This window comes from Thermobia domestica, chromosome 10 (genome assembly GCF_964235325.1).
Source record: "Thermobia domestica chromosome 10, izTheDome1.hap1.1, whole genome shotgun sequence".
Taxonomy (NCBI): domain Eukaryota; kingdom Metazoa; phylum Arthropoda; class Insecta; order Zygentoma; family Lepismatidae; genus Thermobia; species Thermobia domestica.
The window spans coordinates 137,340,751-137,363,284 of NC_137463.1; the positions used below are offsets into that span (position 1 = coordinate 137,340,751).

Here is a 22,534-nt window from a genome sequence, read left to right on the forward strand (position 1 = left end):
GGTCATTGTCATTTAACTCCGGCAAATCATGCAGGAAAAAAAAAAACATGACTTTCAAAGAATAACAAAAAGAACATTCTTGTTATGATCCTTAGAACTTCTCAGTAAAGATTCCATGTTTTGACACGTACACTTTTCATATCCATTTTACGAAAAATTAAAGTTTTTAAAACGATGCCATAATTCAAGATCTTACGATACCGTATGCACTTCTTCACTAAAGCGAGTTATTTTGTGCTTCTGCCGGTGGTTTGTGTTGCAGAACTAGACAAGATATGCATTATGGCGTGAAATAAATATTTCTTAACGGCTTTTTTTGAAGGAAATTTGCTACAATGTGCGATAGTAACATGTGACAAGCAAGTAACATATGTGACGTATGTACAATTATTATACTAGAGTTGAGATTTTAGTAGAAGAAAGAGAACAAACTTCTAAATCATTTATCAGACTCGAGTTTGAAATTTTCTATTTTCTTCCTTCTCAGTACCTACCCATTTGCAGAGAAAATATACCGAGTGCGAAGAAAAAGTTGTGTTCTCTTCATTACGCTTTTAAATTAATTTAAGTTTCGTTTGCATTTTTTAAATATTTTTAAAAATTTTCTCTTGTATTTTAATATACAAGAATAAATAATAATAATAATAATAATAATAATAATAATAATAATAATAATAATAATAATAATAAATAATCTTCTCTCTACTTGACACATTTATTAAAGAATGAGAAAAGATTAGGTTAAATAATGAAATGATCCATAAGAAAATCATGTTTAAGAATGTGACCAATATTTCATTTAAAACAGAGACTTATTCGAACTTCTGCACCAAAGGCGCTATTGCATTTAATAATTTCAGCACAGGAATAGTTCAGCCGAAGAAATCAGAAAAGTGAATTTTTATGTTTTAAAAAAGCAATAAGCCAATCTGACGAATTTTAATGCAGATTCAAGCTCGTTGATCGGCGTTTGTTTTTCATTAGATTGAAAGAGAAAATTATTCATCACTTTGGAGATTGTTATTTATATCATTTTGCTATAGAATGACAATTACTGATGAAATATTACTTGTTCCATGTCAGAATCATTCTTTGGAGTCACATAAGTTACTGAGACATTTGGTAAGGTATGTGACATTTTGTATATTTGAAAGAAAACTTATCAAATTACTAACTTAGAATGCAATCTGTTTTTTATACTTCGAAAACGACAGGCCAGCACTTCAAAATATACTAACTATATTTTTTAGCAACATAAACAGTCCTGATACATTGGTAACTTACGTGACACATATAAAACCTACTTACGCATTCATCTACATGTTTTCTTCCACAAGATCAAAAAGGTATTTAACGAGCATTGATGCTAGTGATTATACTGAAGCATGAAACATTCAGAGAACAAAACTAACCATGTCACGTTGTATTTTGAATCCTGTCATGTGTTGGAAATTCATAGAACCAGAGAGTAACTTAAGTGATGGAAAAGTACAGGACAGATGTTTATTTTTTTAAAAAATTAGCAAAGATACTCACTAAAAAAAGAAAGTTTATATTTTTCATTTCTATAAAAAAACTTCTGATTATGATCTTAATGATTTTATTTTGCATCTCATACTTGTCAATGTAGAATAACTACCTCAACCTTCGAAAATGGTATTGGGACAAGTAACTTATGTGACAAAATTAGTATTTTTTTATATTATTTTCCAATATCTCTGAGATGTATTTCCTTGCTAATTCTGATCCAAGGATTAGTAGCAGCTATCCTGTCTCCCTTCAAAATAGAAACTGGATAAATTAAATTTTGAACTTCCTATGCAGTTGGACATAGCATGCCGGAGGTAATTGAGAATGGCCCAAATACATTCGAGAAATTAGGAATGATATAAAAAACATAACAAAATAGTATAATCCAACCTATAACAATATTTGCATTCTACTGGCAAAACCTTCTGTTCAATTAACAGGGCTTGTCTGGTGTGGTGGAGGGAGGATAGCTGGAAGGCATCATTAAAGAAGGCTGTATACAAAATGAATCTATTGTACTTCGAAATATGATCAAGCATATATATTACGTTAGTTATGTGACATGCTGTACTCAGCAAAACAATGTTTCTTGGAATTACAATATTTTAACGTTGTAAACGATAGAATTTACTTAAAAATAAGATAATTTTTTGGTATATAATTTCATTTGTTTTTTTAGCTGGAGCAAGCACAGGCCGTATGGAATTTCATTAGATGAAGATGTCAAAACGAACATTGTAGAGAGAGTTAGAAATAATAACAATAGAAGGAAGAATAACAAAAAGTTAGAAAAAGCAAAACAAAGAAAAACACGTTTACGAACAAAGGCTAATAAGCGTCGCGTTCAAGGTAAGTGAATTTATATAGGTGATTTATTGAATTTAGGTGCATTTGAAGAACAAAAAGGATAATTCAAAATAGTTAAGAAGAAATGTAGAAATGTTGAAGATAATGAAAAAGCTTAATTAAAATAATTCAATCAGATTCCTTTTAATTTATACCTGCTTCGTTTTACACTCTTCCGGACATTCTTTGGTATTGATATAATCTACCTGTACCCATACAGTGTCTTCAAATGTTACTTGAGCTCAACAAACCAGGGGTCTACATCATTAAAGCTACTAATATTAATTATGATGCATTGCAATGAAAAGGAAGTATTTATTTATTCAATTTAGAGATTTTTAATACTGCCTCTCAAAAGTTTAACTGTTAGCAAATAAAATCAATTCTTTAGCTTCCAGAGAAACAAAACAATTTACAATAAAATAAGGAATTTCATTCCGAGGGCAAATGTTCTTGAAAGTAGGGGTGACTGATATCTACCTGAAACAAATGGTCCTTTAGGGAAGCTACTCTTTTCATGATGCTAAGGGAATGTCGTATCGTTGACGTGTGTTTCCTCCAGTTCCCTGCTGAAGGTGATACCTTATTCTCAGTGGCGAAACATGCCATGAGGAATTGGGTAGACACACCAGAGACACACACACACACACACACCTATATATATGTGTGTGTGTCCTCTATGATCATTCCTACAGATTGTGTGGGAAAATGATGCACCTCATTTCTAGAAAATGTGGTGCCAGTCGGAATATCTAGAGTTCGGAGGAATAACATATTACATGTATAAAATCAACTAATTATGAAATTTTATACTTTATACTCAAGGTATAAATGATCAGGGATCATCATGCGACGGCCTTTACATAGGGCGACCCGAGCAACTGCCTGGGATACCGCACTTCAGAGCACTGTCCTTGATCATAGAGGGCACATGTGTGGTCAAATGTTTTATCCAATAAAATTACAAAGTTTACGAAGTCCTAATCAATTCGATCACAGTTTTATAAGTAGCCCATCTGCAGAACACCAGAAATTGCAGCATGGATAAAAGTATTCCCTTTATTTTCTCCATCAGTGTGGGATCTGCGACTCAACAAACTGTCTAAAGTCGCAGAGCTCAGAAGGACCGCAAGAGAAAAGTCAACCTTTGGAACAATTTCACTAGTGGATAGCGTATCAGGAGGTGGTGCAGTGACGGGCGAAGGGGCATTCGACCATATGTTTCTTAGGCAACAAAATACCTAAATCCACAATTGCCTTGCATCTACGATTAGGAGTCCCGTTGTCCTTCAATTTATCCTGTAATATCCTTTAGGTAAATTAATAGAGTTGTAAAATTCAAATTGTATTTCCTGAGCAGCCTTACGCAAGCCATAGCTTTCTGCAGCGGCATGGCCACGTAAAACTAAAACATTAAGGTTATTTTCCAATACTAGTTCAACATGCTTTGGTGTGGAGGCAATTAATGGGAAAAGAATGTCGTTCGCAATCATCAAAGTTCGCTGAAAATTTTATTATAAGCTATTAAAATCTATTCAGTGACTTGCACACAAATGAGAATAATTTCTTTAAATGAGTTGTTTACCAACATTTTCGAAACACCTTTCCCTCTGATATAGTGGCTAAGGCATGGGCCATTAATGTACATAGTTCTTTGTTCGATTCCTATTCGGAGAGCGTTGAAAATTCCAACGTATTACGATGGTTCCAATTCCACCTTAATCTGTAACTCCACATCCACATAAACTTGTTGCTAGAAAGGGACGCTAAACTTCATAGAAATTTTCGAAGCATTATAAAACTTACGTTAGAGACTCCACAATACATTGTAACTAAACACACTTCCAGAGCAGGGCCGGTTTAAGGGGGGTCTTAGGGGGACTAGAGCCTTGGGCCTCCAGGTCGACAGGGGCCTCAACTCTGATCAAAATCTCTAACTGGCTATCTAAAACAGAATCATTAAGATACAATCATCATCATAAAATAAAATATGATAAAAAATATGCAACATATTCCCTTAACATTCCTACTGTACTTTCAGAGAAATGTATTAGGTGAACTCAGCAGGGGGCACATATATTTTCTAGCCCCGGGCCTCCAGGTCGGTTAATCCAGCCGTCATCCACAGAGAGAATGAGAGAGAGAGAGAACGCCGTTATCACCTCTCTTCTACTTGTCACTCTCGCGAAGGCGGAATACATAATAGTGGTAGAGTTGCCAATGCAATATCAGAACCTTACGCTAGTTTCTTTTTTTGGGATATTAGATAAACACAAATCGACAAATGAGCAAAAAGAAGTCGTTCTTCAACAGCGTGTTATAAGAATTTATCATTTTATAGAGGGAGCTTGGTGTTTTAAAATAAACAACAAGAAAGTAGCGTGTTTCTGGCACTTACAAATCTATCTTAAAATCAACTAGACTGCCAACCCCGAATAGACGGAGTGGCCAGCATCTTCTGAAAAGTTCTAAAGGCGAAAGGTTCTAAAGGTAATTTGGCGCACAGCTCGTACCCAATAAGTAATAGACACCGTTCTCGTAGTAGTCTTTCCAGTCGCGTCTCTTTGAGACAAGCCAAGATTAACTTGAAAATAAAGGGTTACTGTTCGGATTGGAAGGTTGTCTGATATTTATTAGCAGGTATATGTCAATTGTTGACTAGAAATTGATCGCTAAATGATAATTTATGTGCGTGAAAGTCAAAATTCTTAGCCTTGACATAGCCTTGATGTTTAATGGAGCATTAAACTGAAAATCGACATGATTTGGAATTTGATTGCAGTAAGTGAAATAAATATATTGATTGCTTAATAGTAGAGAAAGCATAAAACGAAATGAACTTGTTCAGTTTTACGTCCCATAATTATGCTGGTTATACTAAGAGAGACGAGTGATGAAAACAATTGAATGATAATGTAAGAGAGAGAAAGTGGGAGGAAACGGAAGAAAATTACAGACATAATATTGTCCACCACTAATCCCACTTGGTGCGAGCCGGGATTGAACCAAGGACCCCATTCACCAGAGGTAAGCACTCTATCGCTCAGCCACCGTGCCCCCTTAGCAGAGAAAGCAAACAATTAACATACGTACGATTGAGAATTAGAATAATACTGTAGCAGAGACATTTTCGTTTCTCGGAACTGGTGTCTGAACTCTTGTATTGGAAATGTAAATGTTAGAATCGTAACTTAACAGTTTTTTCATTGTAAACTTGATTGTTTATAAGAGATGACTAGTATTATAAGAGCGATATATGTCTTAATTTTTGCGTTATTATGATCCATTGAGATTTTAAAATTATTTGTAATTGATAAAATATTAAAAAGATATTAATTATGCTAATTTTATTCATTTATATTAAAATATATACGAATTACAGGCATTTTTCGATCTTATAGACTAGGGAAACAATGGCATAGAAGGTAATACTTTCTTGGAGACTCAGGTAGTCCTATAAGTTAGTGAATGAATCACTGAAGTAGGAATACGGGTTGTTTACTACGAAGAAAAAGAAGACTAGTACTATGAAAATTTTGAATGACATGATCATGAATGAATCGGGTTTCCCTCTCTTTTCGGGGTAGAAGATGTCAATGAATGTGGCTGGGTGGATAAAATGTCTTACCCGTTGTATAAGCAATATATTTTAGTCGGCTTATAATAGTTGGAAATAAACTATGTGCGGTGAACAGTATACTTAGCGGCTAAGAGTAAATGTAAAAAAATCCCATCTTACATATGTAGTACATGTATTGCCGTTGATTATTTGACTCATGATACACATTTGGTAATCCATGTAAGTGTTTCAGAGGAACTCGGAATAAAATGTTGACGGAAGTATTGTTGTCCTTAGCCGATAAATTAAATGTTAACTTCCCACGCTAGTATTAAACTTTATCACATTTTAAGATTAGAACATTGTTTCTCCAATTTTCTGGACTACCTATTATGATTTTCAGTATACTATTTAATACTCTTATTACTGATGTCCAGATGGTCATGCTCACTTTGCTTTTTCCTTCATTTTTAGCTTTTCCAATATTCTGGAGTTATGATGATTTTCAGTATACTATTTAAATAATCTTATTACTGATGTCCAGATGAATATGTCCACTTCGCCTTTTTCTTCATTTCTTGGTTTTCCAATTTTATGGAATTGGTATGAAGATTTTGAGTATACTGTTTTAATTATGTTATTACCCAGATGGACGTGTTTACTTTGCTTTTTTCATCATTTTTTGTTTTTCCAATTTTCTGGAGTTGGTATGATGATTTCCACTATACTATTTACGTAATCTTATTACCGATGCCCATATGGACGTGTTTACTTTGCTTTTTTCTTCATATTTTGTTTTTCCAATTTTCTGGAGATGGTATGATGATTTTCAGTATACTATTTAAATAATCTTACTACGGATGTCCAGATGAATATGTTCACTCTGTTTTTCTTCATTTTTTTATTTTTTCATTTTTCTGAAGCACCTATTGTGATTTTCCGTATACTATTTAAATAATCTTATTACTGATGTCCAGTTGAATATGTTCACTTTGCTTTTTCTTCATTTTTTGTTTTCCCAATATTTTGCAGTACCAATTATGATTTCTCAGTATGCTATTTAAGTAATCTTATTACTGATGCTCATATGAACATGTTCATTTTCCTTTCTTCTTCATTTCTTGTTTTTCCAATTTTCTGTAGTTGGTATGATTATTTTCAGTATGCTATTTAATTAATCTTTTTACGGATGTCCAGATGAACATGTTCACTTTGTTTTTTCTTCATTTTTTATTTTTCCAATTTTCTGGAATACGTATTATAATTTTCAGTATACTATTTATATAATGTTATTACTGATGCACAGATCGAGATGTTCACTTTGCTTTTTCTTTTTTTTATGTCTTCTGGAGTTGCTATGATGATTTTCAATATACTATTTAGATAATCTTATTGCTGTTGTCCAGAGGGACGTGCTCACCTTCCTTCTCTTTCATCCCTTGTAATTTCACTGTAGGTGGCGTGACTTTGAATTTGTCTCCCACTAAAGCGGTCTGACTTGGTCTTTATTTTCCACTGGAGCAGCCTGACTTTGAATTTGTGTCCAACTGCACCGGCTTAATTTTGAATTCCTCACCCACTGCAGGCGGAATGGCTTTGAATTCTTCTCCCAGTGCAGTAGCTTAACTTTCATTTACCCTCCCACTGAAGCGGTCTAACACTAGAAGCACGAAGCAGTCATTTTGACTGCTTCAAGAAATATAATTTCGTATAACTTCTGTAATGTTTTCGCTAAGGCCCTGAAATTCGTTGACTTTTAGTAATTTTGTGTCCACTTGTTGATAATATTAACAATAAGTTTATGTCCCTTTTGACAGGGGCGCTAGTGTCAGTTATACCTAGAAGCACGAAGCAGTCATTTTGACTGCCTTATAAAGAGTATGGAAAATTAATGTTTCTGTTTGTGATTTGCAAGTGGCAGCATTACACACTTCTTATTTCTGTACAAAAGAAAAATTAAAACCTTTAAAAACCTTTATTGATTTTAATTTGAGGCACAAAAACTTATTGTTTTCTCTAACAACTTCATAGTAGATTTTTCCCTGTCTTACAAGATATCAGGTAGTGTGTAATTGTAGACAAACAAATTAGTTGAGATACATGCGGCCAATAGTGAGTACGTATAGTTAGTTGAGGTGAACCGTGTACATGTGACATTTTAGATGAGGCCTCAAGGAATACATGATCTCTTAGAAATTAAGTCTGAAGAAAATAATTAAAATTTGCAGGATTCTAGTGAAGGGGGTGGAAACTTCAGTGTTTTTGAACCTGAAAAGAACATTTTATATTCAAGTGATAACGAAAAGGAACTATGATGGAGAATACGACAATAGTGGTGACAGTTTTATTGCTCCAGATGGAACAATGTGGACAAAATTGAATTTGGGACAAGGTGACGTTTGCCGTCTATGTAAGAAGAATATTGTTCGCGAAGCTCCAGGACCGATAAATTTTGGCAAGAAGCGAGTGTCTGAAGAAGAATGTAGTAGTGCTTTTCGTTTATTATTTGATGAGCCTATAAGGAGTGCATTAAAGCTAAAGCGTATAGGCGACTGAACTCAACAACATGGACTTCACGAAAGTCAGATGTCGATTTCACCAATAAATGCCAAATAAATCCGATAAACTTCGGTTCAAATTCTCATTACTTGCCGACGCGCATTCAAAGAATGTCCTAAAAGACTTTCCATATGTGGGCCAGGATTTGGAATGCCCTGCTGGGACACAGTTAATTCGTGGTGTCTAAAGCATTTTTCACAGTCCTTTGCACCTGTCAAAAACAAACCGCGTAACTTGATATTGTATCACTGCGCGCACGACTATTTGCTGATTGGTGAAGAAGAAATTGTTTCGTCTGTTTCCCCCAATATTTCTGCTGCAGCACGTGCATGTATTTCTGCTACTGCGATGTGCATTACTCGTCCCACTCTCACACGATTGCCGTGATATAGGGCAAAATACCCAATACTATATAATCCTCCCTCCTTTAAGAGCAATTGAACATTGTTATTTTTCTCCAAACTGTGATTATAGATGAAATTACAATGATTTATGTCAAATTATCAACTGAACGATAAAGAGATGGCGCTGGTATGTAACAGCAAGCATATTTATCATTATGGGAAATTATTTCTTTTTCATCTATTACCTAAATCATTATACATATCCATGAAAAACAGATGGTACTTTTCCCCCTTAAGTTCAACTTATTGATGTGTTTTCTTACATTGTATAGCATACGAATGTACAAATACTAACTTCAGTACTACAAAGTAAGTAAATAAATATTCTATGAGAACATGAAAATTAGCTATTATAGGTCTTAATTTTCTTCAAGTGAATTGAACAACGTTGATATCGTTTGATAAAGTATTTGCTTTTCTTCTGCACTGACGGGTTTGCGTTGTTTATGTTTAACAGATTAACTCGGAGCAGCAGGTAACCTGCTGGCTTCCTTGGACGGCATCTTTAAATTGTGGCGCGCACTCCGTGTGTTTTGTCATTTGTTGTAACAGTTTTCCCTTACAAATTCGATTTTGGTTCAAGATTTCAATCCCATATATATACATACTTTGAGTCGAAACCTAAATGTTCTTACTGTGCCTTAACAATACATTAATTACCATAATACATTGCATTTGTTGTGTACTATTTGCTCGTGGAAGAATAAACTGTTCTTAGTCTCATTTTCAATGTTGCTAACTCATAGTTATTTTTAAGTTTTTCACAAAGAATGGTTGTCAAACAGTTGTATCATTTCATGAAAATGGGCTAAGAAAATGAAAAAGAGAAATCAAGTGAACTCGCTGTTGTTATTGAAGATAATAAGTTCCTTATAGTATTTCAGATCTTTATTTGATCTTTCATTAGAGATGAGGAAATAGTTAATTAAAAAAGAGAGAGAGTGAGGGGGATAGAGAGAAGTTAAAAAGGAGAAAACCTGTTTTAGTGATTCATTACGAAGTAATATAAGGCTATTTTTTTCAGTTATAATTTGTATATCGCCTTTTTAACATGCGATCAGAATAAATGACCATTTAAAAGATGCAAACACCGAATATTCGTTGCCAGAAATGAAATAATGTACAAAGGAATCTTCAACATTTAAGAATTTTTATAATTTTGGATAGGAATAAAAAATAATAATAATAAATTCTCTATTCAATAAATAAGTAAACTCAGTAGTTTTTAAGTTCTTGCAGAATGGACAATTGCTTGTTCCAAACACTCGCTCGTCTATAATGGAAACGTACAAGGAGCTCAATTTTGAAATGAAATGAAATGAAATTTTTCGAGTTTTACGTCCCACGAATATGCAGGCTAGGCTAAAGGAGACGGTGATGATGAAAACATGAATGAAATGTTGGAATGAAGAAAGTGGTAGGAAACTGAAGGACCAGAGGAAACCCACGCACACGGTGTTTGTCTACCACAAGGTTCTCTTGGCGCGAACTGGGATCGAACCAGGAACCCCATGTGCTAGAGGTGAACGCTCTACCACTGAGCCACCGTGGCCCTCCAAGAGCTCAATTTTGAATAGAAGTCGTGAGTACAACTGCACATGTTTCTAGATCTGATAATTGACTCCTTTGTGGCTATATGATCCGCGTACTCGTCGTCGGGCGGGAGACCCGCGTTCGATTTCCGGAGGAAGTTCATGTAGTTCGAATCACTCGTTCGGCTGTAGGTCCAAATCTTATATAACCTTTTTGTTGAAGGGGACGATAAACTTTAATCGATCCATCCAACCATAGATCTCCTAGTAGGAACACTAAGTCATCATGTAATAGTGGCTCTGAATCCTAACATTTTAGGTAGATTCTGAGCTAGAGGAAACGTTAGGAGTGGGGATAGTAAGTTTTAGTTGTAATTTACACTGGTAGAAGAAATTCAACGTTCTGCCCTTCTTCCTCCTGATGCGTGTATACGTTTACATGGTAGTTCAAAGATTCACGAGAGCAGTGCGTACGCCATTGCAAACGAAAGGAAATGGTTCCTGATTCTCTTATCACAAGCCCATGCCATTTTATTTTTAATCTCATTGTTTTCCCCCCTTCAGTTTGTTTATTCATTTCTTAGCACAAAATTGCATATAACATTTTTGTTTAATTAATGGGCAACATTTCTGCATTGCAGTCTGCATTGTTTACAAGAGGTGCAAAGCTTCGTGAAAATCCGATTAGTTCGATAAATCCATTTACTAAAATGGAATAAGTGTTATATGTGATAACTTCTTCACGACAAGTAAAGTAGCTGAATCTTTTAGGGCTAAATGTACTAGTTTAGTTGGGACAATAAAACAAAACAGAAGAGAACTTCCTAAAGGTTTTGCAACCTCAAAATACAAAGACTAGTATCACTGTGATGTTTACCATGACCAGAGTGGTAATATATTAACTGTCTACAAATGTAAGCGGATCAAAAGTGTTTGTGACTTCAGTTCCATGCATAAGTAAGTATCAATTTCCACGACACTAAAGAAAATGACCGAAAACTATAACATATTACAGTCAGATGAAGTTTGGTGTAGACATCGTGGATCAAACGTAAAGAAATACACAGTGCGATGTGCGTGTAGACGGTGGCCAATGTACCTTCTTTTCAACTTGATTGATTTTACGTGCTTGACTTCGTAGAATAGTATACGAAGAAGCTACTGGAAAGAAAATCAGTTGGCTACAATATCTCCAACGTTTGGCCAAAGAGATGACGGTCAATGTCACTAATGACAGTGACATTGTGTCTGAAGATAGAAAAGTTCCTTCCACACGCAAGCGAATACAATGTCAAGTACGATTGTCAAATACTATACAAAACAGCAGACATATGTTTCAAATGTCAAAAGTAAGTTCGTGGATAGTGTACTGCAGAGATCCGAAAGCGAATTATCTGCTCCCAGTCAAAGTGACACTGTAATGGCTCCTCCTAAGGAGATATTTTTGAAAGATACCATAGAAAATGTTATTTTAAAATAAACGTTTATTATCTAAGAATTGACAGTAATCTTTGGTTATTTTCATTATTTTTTTTAAAATCTATGATATTAAACTTATTTTATTCATAAATATTTTGAAGTTACATATATGATGTGCTTAATGTTTATAAGTAAACATTATAAAATAAATAATTTGCTTGATAGGGTTACTTGTAGAAATGTCTCAATAAGAAAGTCACAAAATAAGAAAGTCACAAAATAAGAAAGTCATCCTGTGACACCATTATTTTCTTTTTTAGTTAGAAACGGAAAGCAGTTAATTTGACTGCTTCGTGCTTCTAGGGGGTTCAAATTTCCGTGCTTCTAGTGCTAACTTTGAATTCGTTTCCCACTCAAGCAGTCTAACTATTGGTCCAACTTTGAATTCGTTTCCCACTCAAGCGGTCTAATTATTTTTTATCTTCCATTCGAGCTGTATTACTTTGTTCTCCTCTCCCACTTCAAATGATGGACTGGGTGACTTTTTCCCTTCACCAAGTTTTATTACAAACTATAATAAATACAAGTGTCTCTAAATCAATGTCCATTCCTCAGTGACCAAATGAAGGAATATTAAATCTTTTGCAGGGTGCCCCTTCCACTCGTGGCACTTTGCAGAACACTTTGGCAGATTGTAGGTTAGATTTGGATTATTAGTTTAAGATGGGATCCCTAGTCCAGTGCCACATAGGGTAGGGAAGAGGTGCTCTTAGTCCACAGCAACATACGAAGGTGAAGGTTAAGCAATCAGTTGGTCGACTGATGCTGCGTCCCTCGGTGGTCCGCCTTTTATCTGTCCTCTTCGGGTCCTTCTGTGAGATCCGTCTTCTTTCGGTGTTCCTCGGAGTTTTTCGTGTCGGCTTCTCGTCTGCTATGCTGTTTTCAAACAATAGCACATGTTGTGCTGACATGTGCTCTTGTCATGATGTGGGGATCCTTGCACCCTCACACAGGAAAAAACAATCTGGAAGATTATTTTGAGTAAAAACACATAATTGTTATTAGTGAAAGATAACTGCACCATAATACTGACACATTTGGAAGTACTGTTTATACACTATCAAACACTGTGAGCACTATAAAATACTGAAAAATCACTATAAGAACGCTTATTGCGAAATATACATATAATGGTATTAACACATATTTCCGTCTCAGTTAAGCAGAATGAAAGCAGTTTATCATTTCCCTCAAAGTGGGCAGAAGTGATATCACTGTGATTAATAAGCATACCAGTTTATTAAGGGTTGGTATCTATGTCATATCCGGTAGTTCAAGTCTATATCAGTGGAGTCTCACTTTCGTAATATTAGTAAGCGCCAATGAATTTAATCTTTCTAATGGTAACGATATGTTTAGCCAATTGGTAAAGGTCTGTTTTGTAGCGGGGTTTATGAAAGGCGAGGCATAAATGAATTATTATTAGAAGGAATGAAAAGTTAAGAATTGGTTTGGGAATATGTAAACATCTTTCTCAAAAATAGAAAAAAATGATAATGCAATTTCTGGTCATTCTGTATAATGGAGTCAAGAGCCTGATTTTATGAACATTCTGTATATGAAGAAAAAAGGACGTAATAATCATTCATGTATTCGTATTGAAGAGAAGATGCTAGAAACAAAAAAGCATTGTATTTCGACCTTAAAAGGATTAATGACTTTTGAGACTAAAAAAGAAAGAAAAATGTTGATCTTGCATTTTGCGAGGAGAACGGAGATATTAATGTAGCAAAGTTGAATAACAGAATGAGATTCAATTTATAGTTGAAATAAAGAAGTGCGGATTTATGTCGGTGCATGTTTTTTTCTTATTTTCGTTTCTCCTGTTGTTCGTCCTTCTTCTCTTCCCGGTAAGTACTTGGAATTGTATTTCTCTTTCTCTTGAATTTGTGCCTCTCTTCTTAATTTTGTGTTCCCTCAGTTTGGTCCTCGTAGAATGGCTTTAAACATTCCCCCGCAATTTCTTGAATTCTGTCCTTGAGTTTAAATGGTAATTCGACTCGATATAAATTTGAATTAAGTTTCTCCAAGATTCGTACCGGGCCTTCATAGTAAACGGTAATAAAATGTTCAGGTAAACCTATCTTTCTTGTGGGATAATATAAGAAAACAAGGTCCCCTGGATTATAAGTTGTCGGTCTATGACGCTTATCGTAAAACTGCTTTTGTTCGTTATACGCCTGTTCCAGGTTACTTCGTACTTTCATCGTGATGGTCGCTAGTTTATCTCTATCAATTTGTATATGTTGCCTTGATTCGAGCGTACATTCTGTCGGAACCCTAGGTTTGTCTCATTTGTTTACACTTCCGGCAAAGCTCACCAGGACTTTCTGCAAGAAATTCTTCAACATGATATTATCAATCTCGAGGATTTGGACTGTCCACAGTACACATCTCTAGGATTTCATGTGTCAAAGTGTGCACATTATAATCATCGCTTTGGCCATTACAAGTATAGTGTACATGAAGCCTTATTATACAGTGAATATGTAAAAGTGTATGACTATGTTTTGTTTGTGAACAATACCAGTAATAAATATGTTCCTACTCCGATAAAGAAATAAAAAATACATGTATACAGATGAAATTTTAGTTCTCAGTAATAAAAAACTGGATCATATGTGAATGGAATTTATTCCATTGACACAATTCCACAAACAGTGAAAACTCCTTTGGACTAATCATTAATCTTGATACGTCAGATTCCGGAGGAAGTTCTTGGATTGAACTATGCATAAACAAAAATCATGAAGGATTTTATTTTGATAATTAGCAAATGCGTGCCAAAAGAAATTCATTCATTCTTATGTAATAATACTAAAGTTTATTATGTAAATAGTCAAGCATACCACCTTGAAAAATCCGTGTTGTGTGGATATTTTGTATTATTTTTCATGTATCATATAGTACGCGATAATTCATTTGAAAAACTTTTAAGTTTGTTTCATAAGAACAATTTTAAAAAGAATGATAAATTTGTATATAACCATGTAAGTAAATTTTAAAAAGGCGACAAAATATTTATCAGAAATAATAAGTTTATATATATATATATATATATACATATATATATATATATAAATATATATATATATATATATATATATATATATATATATATATATATATATATTACGCACATAAATATATAAATCGAAAAAAGATTTTTTTGAAAAATTCATGTTTTAAAATTTTATTTTTTGTGTTCCATTTCACAAACATGAAAATAAAGAAAAATAAAGTTACAGCAGTGAAAATGCGTTAGATAATGCCTTTGATCGTTGAAGCTCCCACCAATAGTTAAGTTGTGCTTTTCGATATGCACGACCTGATTTTTTCTCAAGTTGCATATTTTGTTCATGAAAAGAACAATATTTTCATAGCATTTGCACATAATTCATTTAATAGTGCACATTGTTTTGATTCAAGATCAACAACATTATCTAACAAAAATAGTTTCTTAATCCAAATGGATTTCTCTGCGCCTTTACAATAAAAGGTTGAATCTTTCAAACATAATTGATATACAAGGTTACGTATATGTGATACATTATATCCATTTCTATTTTTCCGAGTTAGTCCGTATAAGTTTGATGTTAACCAATCAATTTGTTTCTGACATCCTAAAGATAATTGATTGTATTCAAACGGTGATTTTACTAAAGAATGTAAGTTTTCTGTATCACTACATGCAGTTAAACAAAATTAACGAAAAATAAATTCATTATTTGAAATCTTGAAAATCTTGTATGTAAATAATGTATTCTTTAACACATGGTGAAATTTCATGTGTACGATTAAAAAAAAACGGAACTATTTGTCGACATATTCCATGTTTAAACATTTTCGCGTTTTTCGTATTATGTTTATACTTGAGATTTCACTACGATGTTCTTCAAACACTTCAAACAAATCAATAAGAGTTATTTCCTTATATAAATGCTGTACAGCAAAAGTTCGAGTATCATGAAGAAGCAAACACCGGTGATGAACATTCAACGTACATTGTTCACATGAAATAATATTTAAACGTAAGTATACATTTATAGTTTTTAAAACACGCAATCACTAATACTATTGTCACTACAAGATACACAAATATAATCACCACCACCAATATGAGAATACGTCTTTTTTCAAACAAACTATTTACCTGAACACAGTCACTTCAATCAATCACTTTGCATACGATTTTTTAGAAATAAGGAAACTATTTACAGTAACAGTCACCTCTTACACTTTTCATACCCTTTCTTCTTGTCTTTACTTTCAAAAATTCTAACTATTACACTTATAAAATCAGGGTCCTTTTCTTGAATTAAATCAAAAAATGATTCATAAAAAGTTCAATGGTAAATATCCCAATAATATGTGTTCTTGCATACACATAAAATATGTCTTCCACTTTGATGTACAGCAGGGATTTCAGCGCACGTTCTTCTAATTCATCTGGACTATTGAACAGGCACGCATATCCCATTTGGCTTGCCAATGCTTCTGCACACCCGCCACGAATTAAAATTTTGTCAGTGTCCCAATTCGTAAGGGCGTCAATTATACATTCACTGTCCACTTTTCGACTACTACATAAACAACTTAAACTCCAGAATCTTGAAGTTGAACCTCTTAGTAGCGATGGTGATGTAGGCGGCGATGGCGACACCGTTGGAATTGGTGTCTCTGTTTTCCCCAATACGTCTTCTTCATCTGACGATGATGAATAAATTTCATCATTCGAAGATGATATGTAAACTACTTCAATGAAGTCCGGGGAATCCGACCTGTTGTCGGACTTAAACTTCTTGTTTCCCGCACGAGGAGATGATAGCGTCTCCTAGGCGTCAAGTTCGCTGAAAACTAACTTTCGTACGGGAGCCATAGCGAAATACATACAACAGTCTCCTGAAACTCAGTATTTTACGTCACACCAAAATGACGTCCTGACAACAACAAGTTCACACAAGTTCCCATATCCACTTACATATCCAATTACGTGAACATTCGAATATCCCTGTCAACAATAAAAAATAGCATGCACCTGCGCTCCCTAAACAATTTCTCCTGGGTACGTGACCATTCAAGTTCAAGCAACATTCCTGTCAACAATACAAATAATATAAATAACAAGGATCTTATAAAATAGAGGATCTGCCCTTACAACAAAATCTTGAAACAATACTTCACAGTTTCACCACCCCTACTCTGCCCACTCGGCCGAATAGGATAGCAATGTTTTGATCCAACAATCATGGCGGAAACGAAAGTAGCCTATCAGACGATGGCACAAACGAGAGTAGCCAATCAGACGTGTATATGCTCGAATGTTTTCTGGCTTCATCGATTTAATAGGGTGAAGATACATATGAGCAGATCATCTATTTATAACATCCTTGATAAATAATCAAACAAAAGAGTTAGTTAAATACAATGCGTAAAAATTTAACAAAAGAATAAAACATCTGCGTACGTGACCATTCAAGGTCAAGTGACATTCCTGTCAACAATCAAACAATAGGGAAAATATAACAAAAGAATAAAACATCTATTGTACACGTATGTAGTCAAGGTTAAATGACATTCCTGTCAACAATAGACCTATTGTAAACAGTAACCTTGTCTCACCTCCCCCTTTTCCATCTCAAAAAACTGGTAAGACTACTACGAGAACGGTGTCTATCCCCTACTGTACTCCTACGCTTCTATAGGTTGATGCAAGGGATATGGATCTATCACAGGGATAATGTTCACTGTTCCGCTAGACCGTTACAGATCTGTCCATGTGTATAAGGATCTAGTTTCAACTTGAAAAAAAACGAAAATAAATTATAGGAAATTTCAGGTTAGAAAAAGACCTAAACTTAGTGCACATGAAATTTTGACGGGTAGACTTTGCCTCCCCTCAAGTTTCGCCACTGCTTATTCTCCTGGCCCTGTGACAATAAAATTTTATAATAGTCTCTAGGACTTACTGTCAGATATATAATCACAGTAAATTCGGGCAGTCCTGGGTAGTTCTTCCTCTGGGTGAAAATTCCTAAATATTAGCATTGCCACATGTTCTCCACTTGGTCGTTTACTGACTTAATTTATGTTGTTTGATGAGCCTTTAACACGTTATATGATTACACTCTTTAATAGAGATATTCGTTCCTTTTTTCATAGGACATGTCTATTTTGATACCCCTCCTAAATTCATTAGGTGTATATAGGACCTCTCTTAAGTTTGGGAATCGTCAAGGAACAGATTTTGATAAACGCTCTCTAGGGTTGATTATATTGAGGCTATTATATTGTCTCAATCTCAAATTCTAAAGTATAAATATGACCATATTACCTTTGTCGAACTTATTACCCAATATCAAGCTTGTGAAGGAAAAGCAGTGTGAACAATGACGATGAGTTTTGAAACTTTTTGACCTTATCTTGTGCATTGAAATAGCATTTTGTACTTCTTTTTGATAATTTTGTCACAACATTAATTCGTATTATTTAGTTTTTAGTAAAGTAGAAATCGAAACAGAAAGGCAAAAAGCCATATAGCGTTTCGGAGTTAACTAAAGCTAAAGTGTAAGTGCTTATTACCAGTTGTCTTTTTCATATCACATTTTAGTTCTGCAATACCTTGCGTCTTCCTTGTTTGCTCTTCATGCCTTTCCAGGAAGCGCCCAACCCAGGTTGGAAACCACTGTCTAATGTATGATCACAGTCATACATTGTAAAATGCAATATTTATTGTATAATTTGAGTAAAGTGATATGCTCTATTCTTTTAAATGTATTAGCATTTCCCCCATACTTGACGCGAGAGACTAAAACATAGGTTATCTTATTTCGTCAAACACTTCCAACCTTAGATTTTGTGACTTATTTTAATGAGAACCAGCGGTACTCGAATAGGCAGCATTAGGAAATCATTAATTCAGTTTCCGAATTCTAGAATATCAAAAGTTCAGAATTTGGGAATTTCTCAATTGTAGATAGTAAATATTCCATAATCAAACATATCAAATATGAAACATGAACTTGACAGAAGTGTAGGAAAGAAACGAATAAATACATATTTTCACTAATTGAGTAAAGCAAGTAAATTCAATAAATGCACAAATTTGTTGTTTAAAAGTGGATTCAAACGTTTGCTATATCGAGACGCTGGAGTTTCGGAATATCCTAAGATTGATACATTTGTAATGGATATGAGTATCATTGTCAGCGAACACCGGAAATCCAAATTCATGTCTCTTCAGAATATTTGTGTGTTTCTGTTAGCGCACTGGCATGAGTTCAAGTTCTGGAGAGACTTATTCTTTATTAGAAGTGCACAAAATATGATAAAAGAGTGCTTGCTTCTAGAAATATTTTCATAAAAGTTTACGTAACCTTCAAAAGGGTTGTTCTGGAAATGAAGATGAAGACACTAATAGTGTATCCAAAATCCTTTATATTTGTTACATATTCCATTCTTTTGGACATATAATCTATTAGATGGCTATGAAATCTATCTTCTTCCCCAACCTCCAGAAATGCCACGGAAACAAGGTCTTACAGGTCTCCCCGAATTCTTCGTGGGTGTGCTTCAGGTCAACTATCCGTTAGAGTAAGCTTGACTTCCGCTCACATATATTCCATGGGATTGAGATCTGCTTCACGAGGCGCTAAGTCAATTAAATAAATCCCAGGCTGCTCTGTGAACATTCCTAAACCACTGGAGAAGTATGTGTTGGGGACTGGTATTGCTGGAACTCAATTACACCATGAGGCTGAAGTATTCGTACTGATTGCACTATGATGTCATTCAATTCTTTGAAATTGTACCGCATCCCACTGGATATCCAACCACAACATAAAATAGATACATGGCCACTACGATTGCAAGGACCCGGACGTCAAGGGTCATATTGGGTGAATCTCGGACGATACACAAAACAGCGTCCCTCATTCGATCTTGTGAATATGGATTCATCTGAGAAAACAGCGTTTACCAAATTGCGATCCACATGCGCATGAGCAAAGGGAAACGGTAAATTTATGTTAGTCTGAGAGCTTTCCCTTTACAGAAGCTACAGAGCCACCAGCATGACAAAACTTAGTGCTGTCTGCATACTACCAGGAAGATGTGAAGCTTCCTTAGCTGTTTAGACGTTCTTAGTGGGCCTAACCATGTTTCGCTTACTACTTTCGCTTGACAAACCTAAACTATGGATTCGACACTAATCTCAGTCATTTAAAACATCTTATTTTCCATCCTTTCTCTCCCCCATGCCGATTAGGGTTGAACTTAAACTTTAACCCTATCAGGATTGCAATTATTAATTTCTGCAACATCAAGAACTATGGATTCAATACTTATATCGGTCGTTTTTTATTCGTGTTACATGTCAATCCCTCCCATCAACGAAGGTAATTATGTGGGTCAAACGTAGACTTAAACGGTATACATAATGTTGACAATCAACTTTAAGACCGAAAACTATGGATTCGATACGAATGCCAGTCGTTTTTGATTATTTTTGTCATGTCAACAATCCTCCAATACCATGGGTTGAATTAATGAGTTGAACATGGAATCAAATAGCAACACTTCTGATGCTGTATATCTCGATGATCACGAAACTATAGACTCTACACTAATATAAGTCGTTTTAAATCATTCTATATGTTACTCCCTTCCACTTCCCCTAGGTGTGCTAGGTGTCATACCCCTACTGGAAGTTGAACCTAAAGTTCATGGTAACTGTTCCTAATCCGAAAGCTATGGATTCGACACTAATATTGGACATTTTCAATTATTTTTACATGTCACAATTTCACACATCTTCAGGATGCTAATGGGGCTGAAAGTTAATGGCATCTGGAGTGTCACTCTTTAAGAAATCCCCAAAATTATGGATTCGACACAAATATGTCTTTTTTTATCTTTTTATGCCTGTCCCACTCATTCCCGCTAAGAGGGATTAGGGAGTTTCGTCACCACTGGGGCTGAATTCGGACTTAAACAGCACTACAACTGCTGTCAATTAACTTAGCGAGGCTGAAAACTTACGATTTAACACTAGTATCGGTCAATTTTGAAGTGTTTACTCAATTATGTCACTCCTTGGGTCGAAATGGAAGCGCTTAAATCGGAGTTAAATGAAATCTTAAGTGGCACGATTTATCTAAGCGACCACGAGAATTGACACTAATATTGATCGTTTCCTATCATTTTTATATGTATCATCCTTTCAACTCCCCATTGCTTGCTCCAGCAGTATTTTTTCCAGACGTAAGTGGTATGTATAGGACATTTGGTTAAAATCATCCCAGCATACCAGAATTATGTGGGAACATATATATATATATATATATATATATATATATATATATATATATATATATATATATATATATATATATATATATATATATATTCGAAAACTAGAAACGTAATGAACTAGACAATACGATTTTGCATGTGATACCGTCATCTATCTGCTTTCGATTTGCAACTGTAGATATATTTAGCATTTTTTGCGGGTTCTGTAAATAGCGGCATACCAAACTCAGATAGGTGAAATGTGGCAAGGAATCACATGTAAAATCGAATTGTCAAGTTTACTACGTTTCTGCTTTTCGAATATTTTTATTTGTTTTAAAGATATTACAGAAAAACTCTAAACTTAGCGGTAGTTTAATTTCGCTATAGTGAAGATCCTTAATGTTTACTAAGATAAATTGTAACATAACCAAATGGCTCAATACAAGGTCTCATTGCTTTCATTGAACGTATTTCATTTCATTATCTTTCCAATATCATATCCAATGCTTATCAATATTTTTAGATTTATCTAAATTTACAACATACACTAATTTTGTAAGGCTATTTAGCTAACTCATCACTCATAAAGCATAAAATACTTTATCTTTTTCTTTCACAATCTCTCTGTGTCGAAATTCGTTAATGGTTTTAGTTTTTCTGAATTTCTAACTTTTTCACTTTGTTTTGCTTCCATTGCAAGCACTGTTCACTATTAACTCACATAGTTTGCGATCGAACTAATCATTTCTTGCACAAGAGATGAGTGCTCTACCGCTGAGCCAGCATGCCTTATAAATCTGTTTTTATTTCAATTGTGGAATTCAGGGTGCAAGAGACACCTTCAGGGCCACTTGCTAGTCCTTATATATACCTATTATTATAATTATTATTATTCATATAAATTTCAAGGCAAATATATACATACATAAACATGAATATATTCTTGTATATTTGCAAATACAATATACGTATAAGATAAACCAGCGCTGGTTTTCAAAGGAGAAAAGGTTAGGCAATTATTATTATTATTATTATTATTATTATTATTATTATTATTATTATTATTATTATTATTATTATTATTATTATTATTATTATTATTATTATTTCATGTAAGATATCTTGTATTTACTATGTGTAATCCATATCTTAATCTAGCGTATTCCTTCTGCAGCAAAAAAATCTTCCTCTTTTATAGATAGCGAATGTTTAGTTGGAAACATTGTCCGTTGCCAGCAACGTTTACCATACAAACAGAGGGGAGCAGTGACCTTATTTTACTTTCGTTTCCTTTTATTCCGCCTGTGCCATCTATATGGGTCAATAGGTAG

General features: G+C 34.4%; 1 protein-coding gene across 1 annotated transcript in view; it reads left to right on the top strand.

Annotated features, from left to right (window-relative positions):
• Positions 1–22,534, top strand: part of LOC145662734 (uncharacterized) — a gene marked incomplete in the record, with an annotated part of 1,843,005 nt that overhangs the window by 751,915 nt on the left and 1,068,556 nt on the right. Inside the window, 1 exon segment of the mRNA XM_081728599.1 lies at positions 2,210–2,379. Within this exon segment, the coding sequence (XP_081584725.1) occupies positions 2,210–2,379 (170 nt within the window).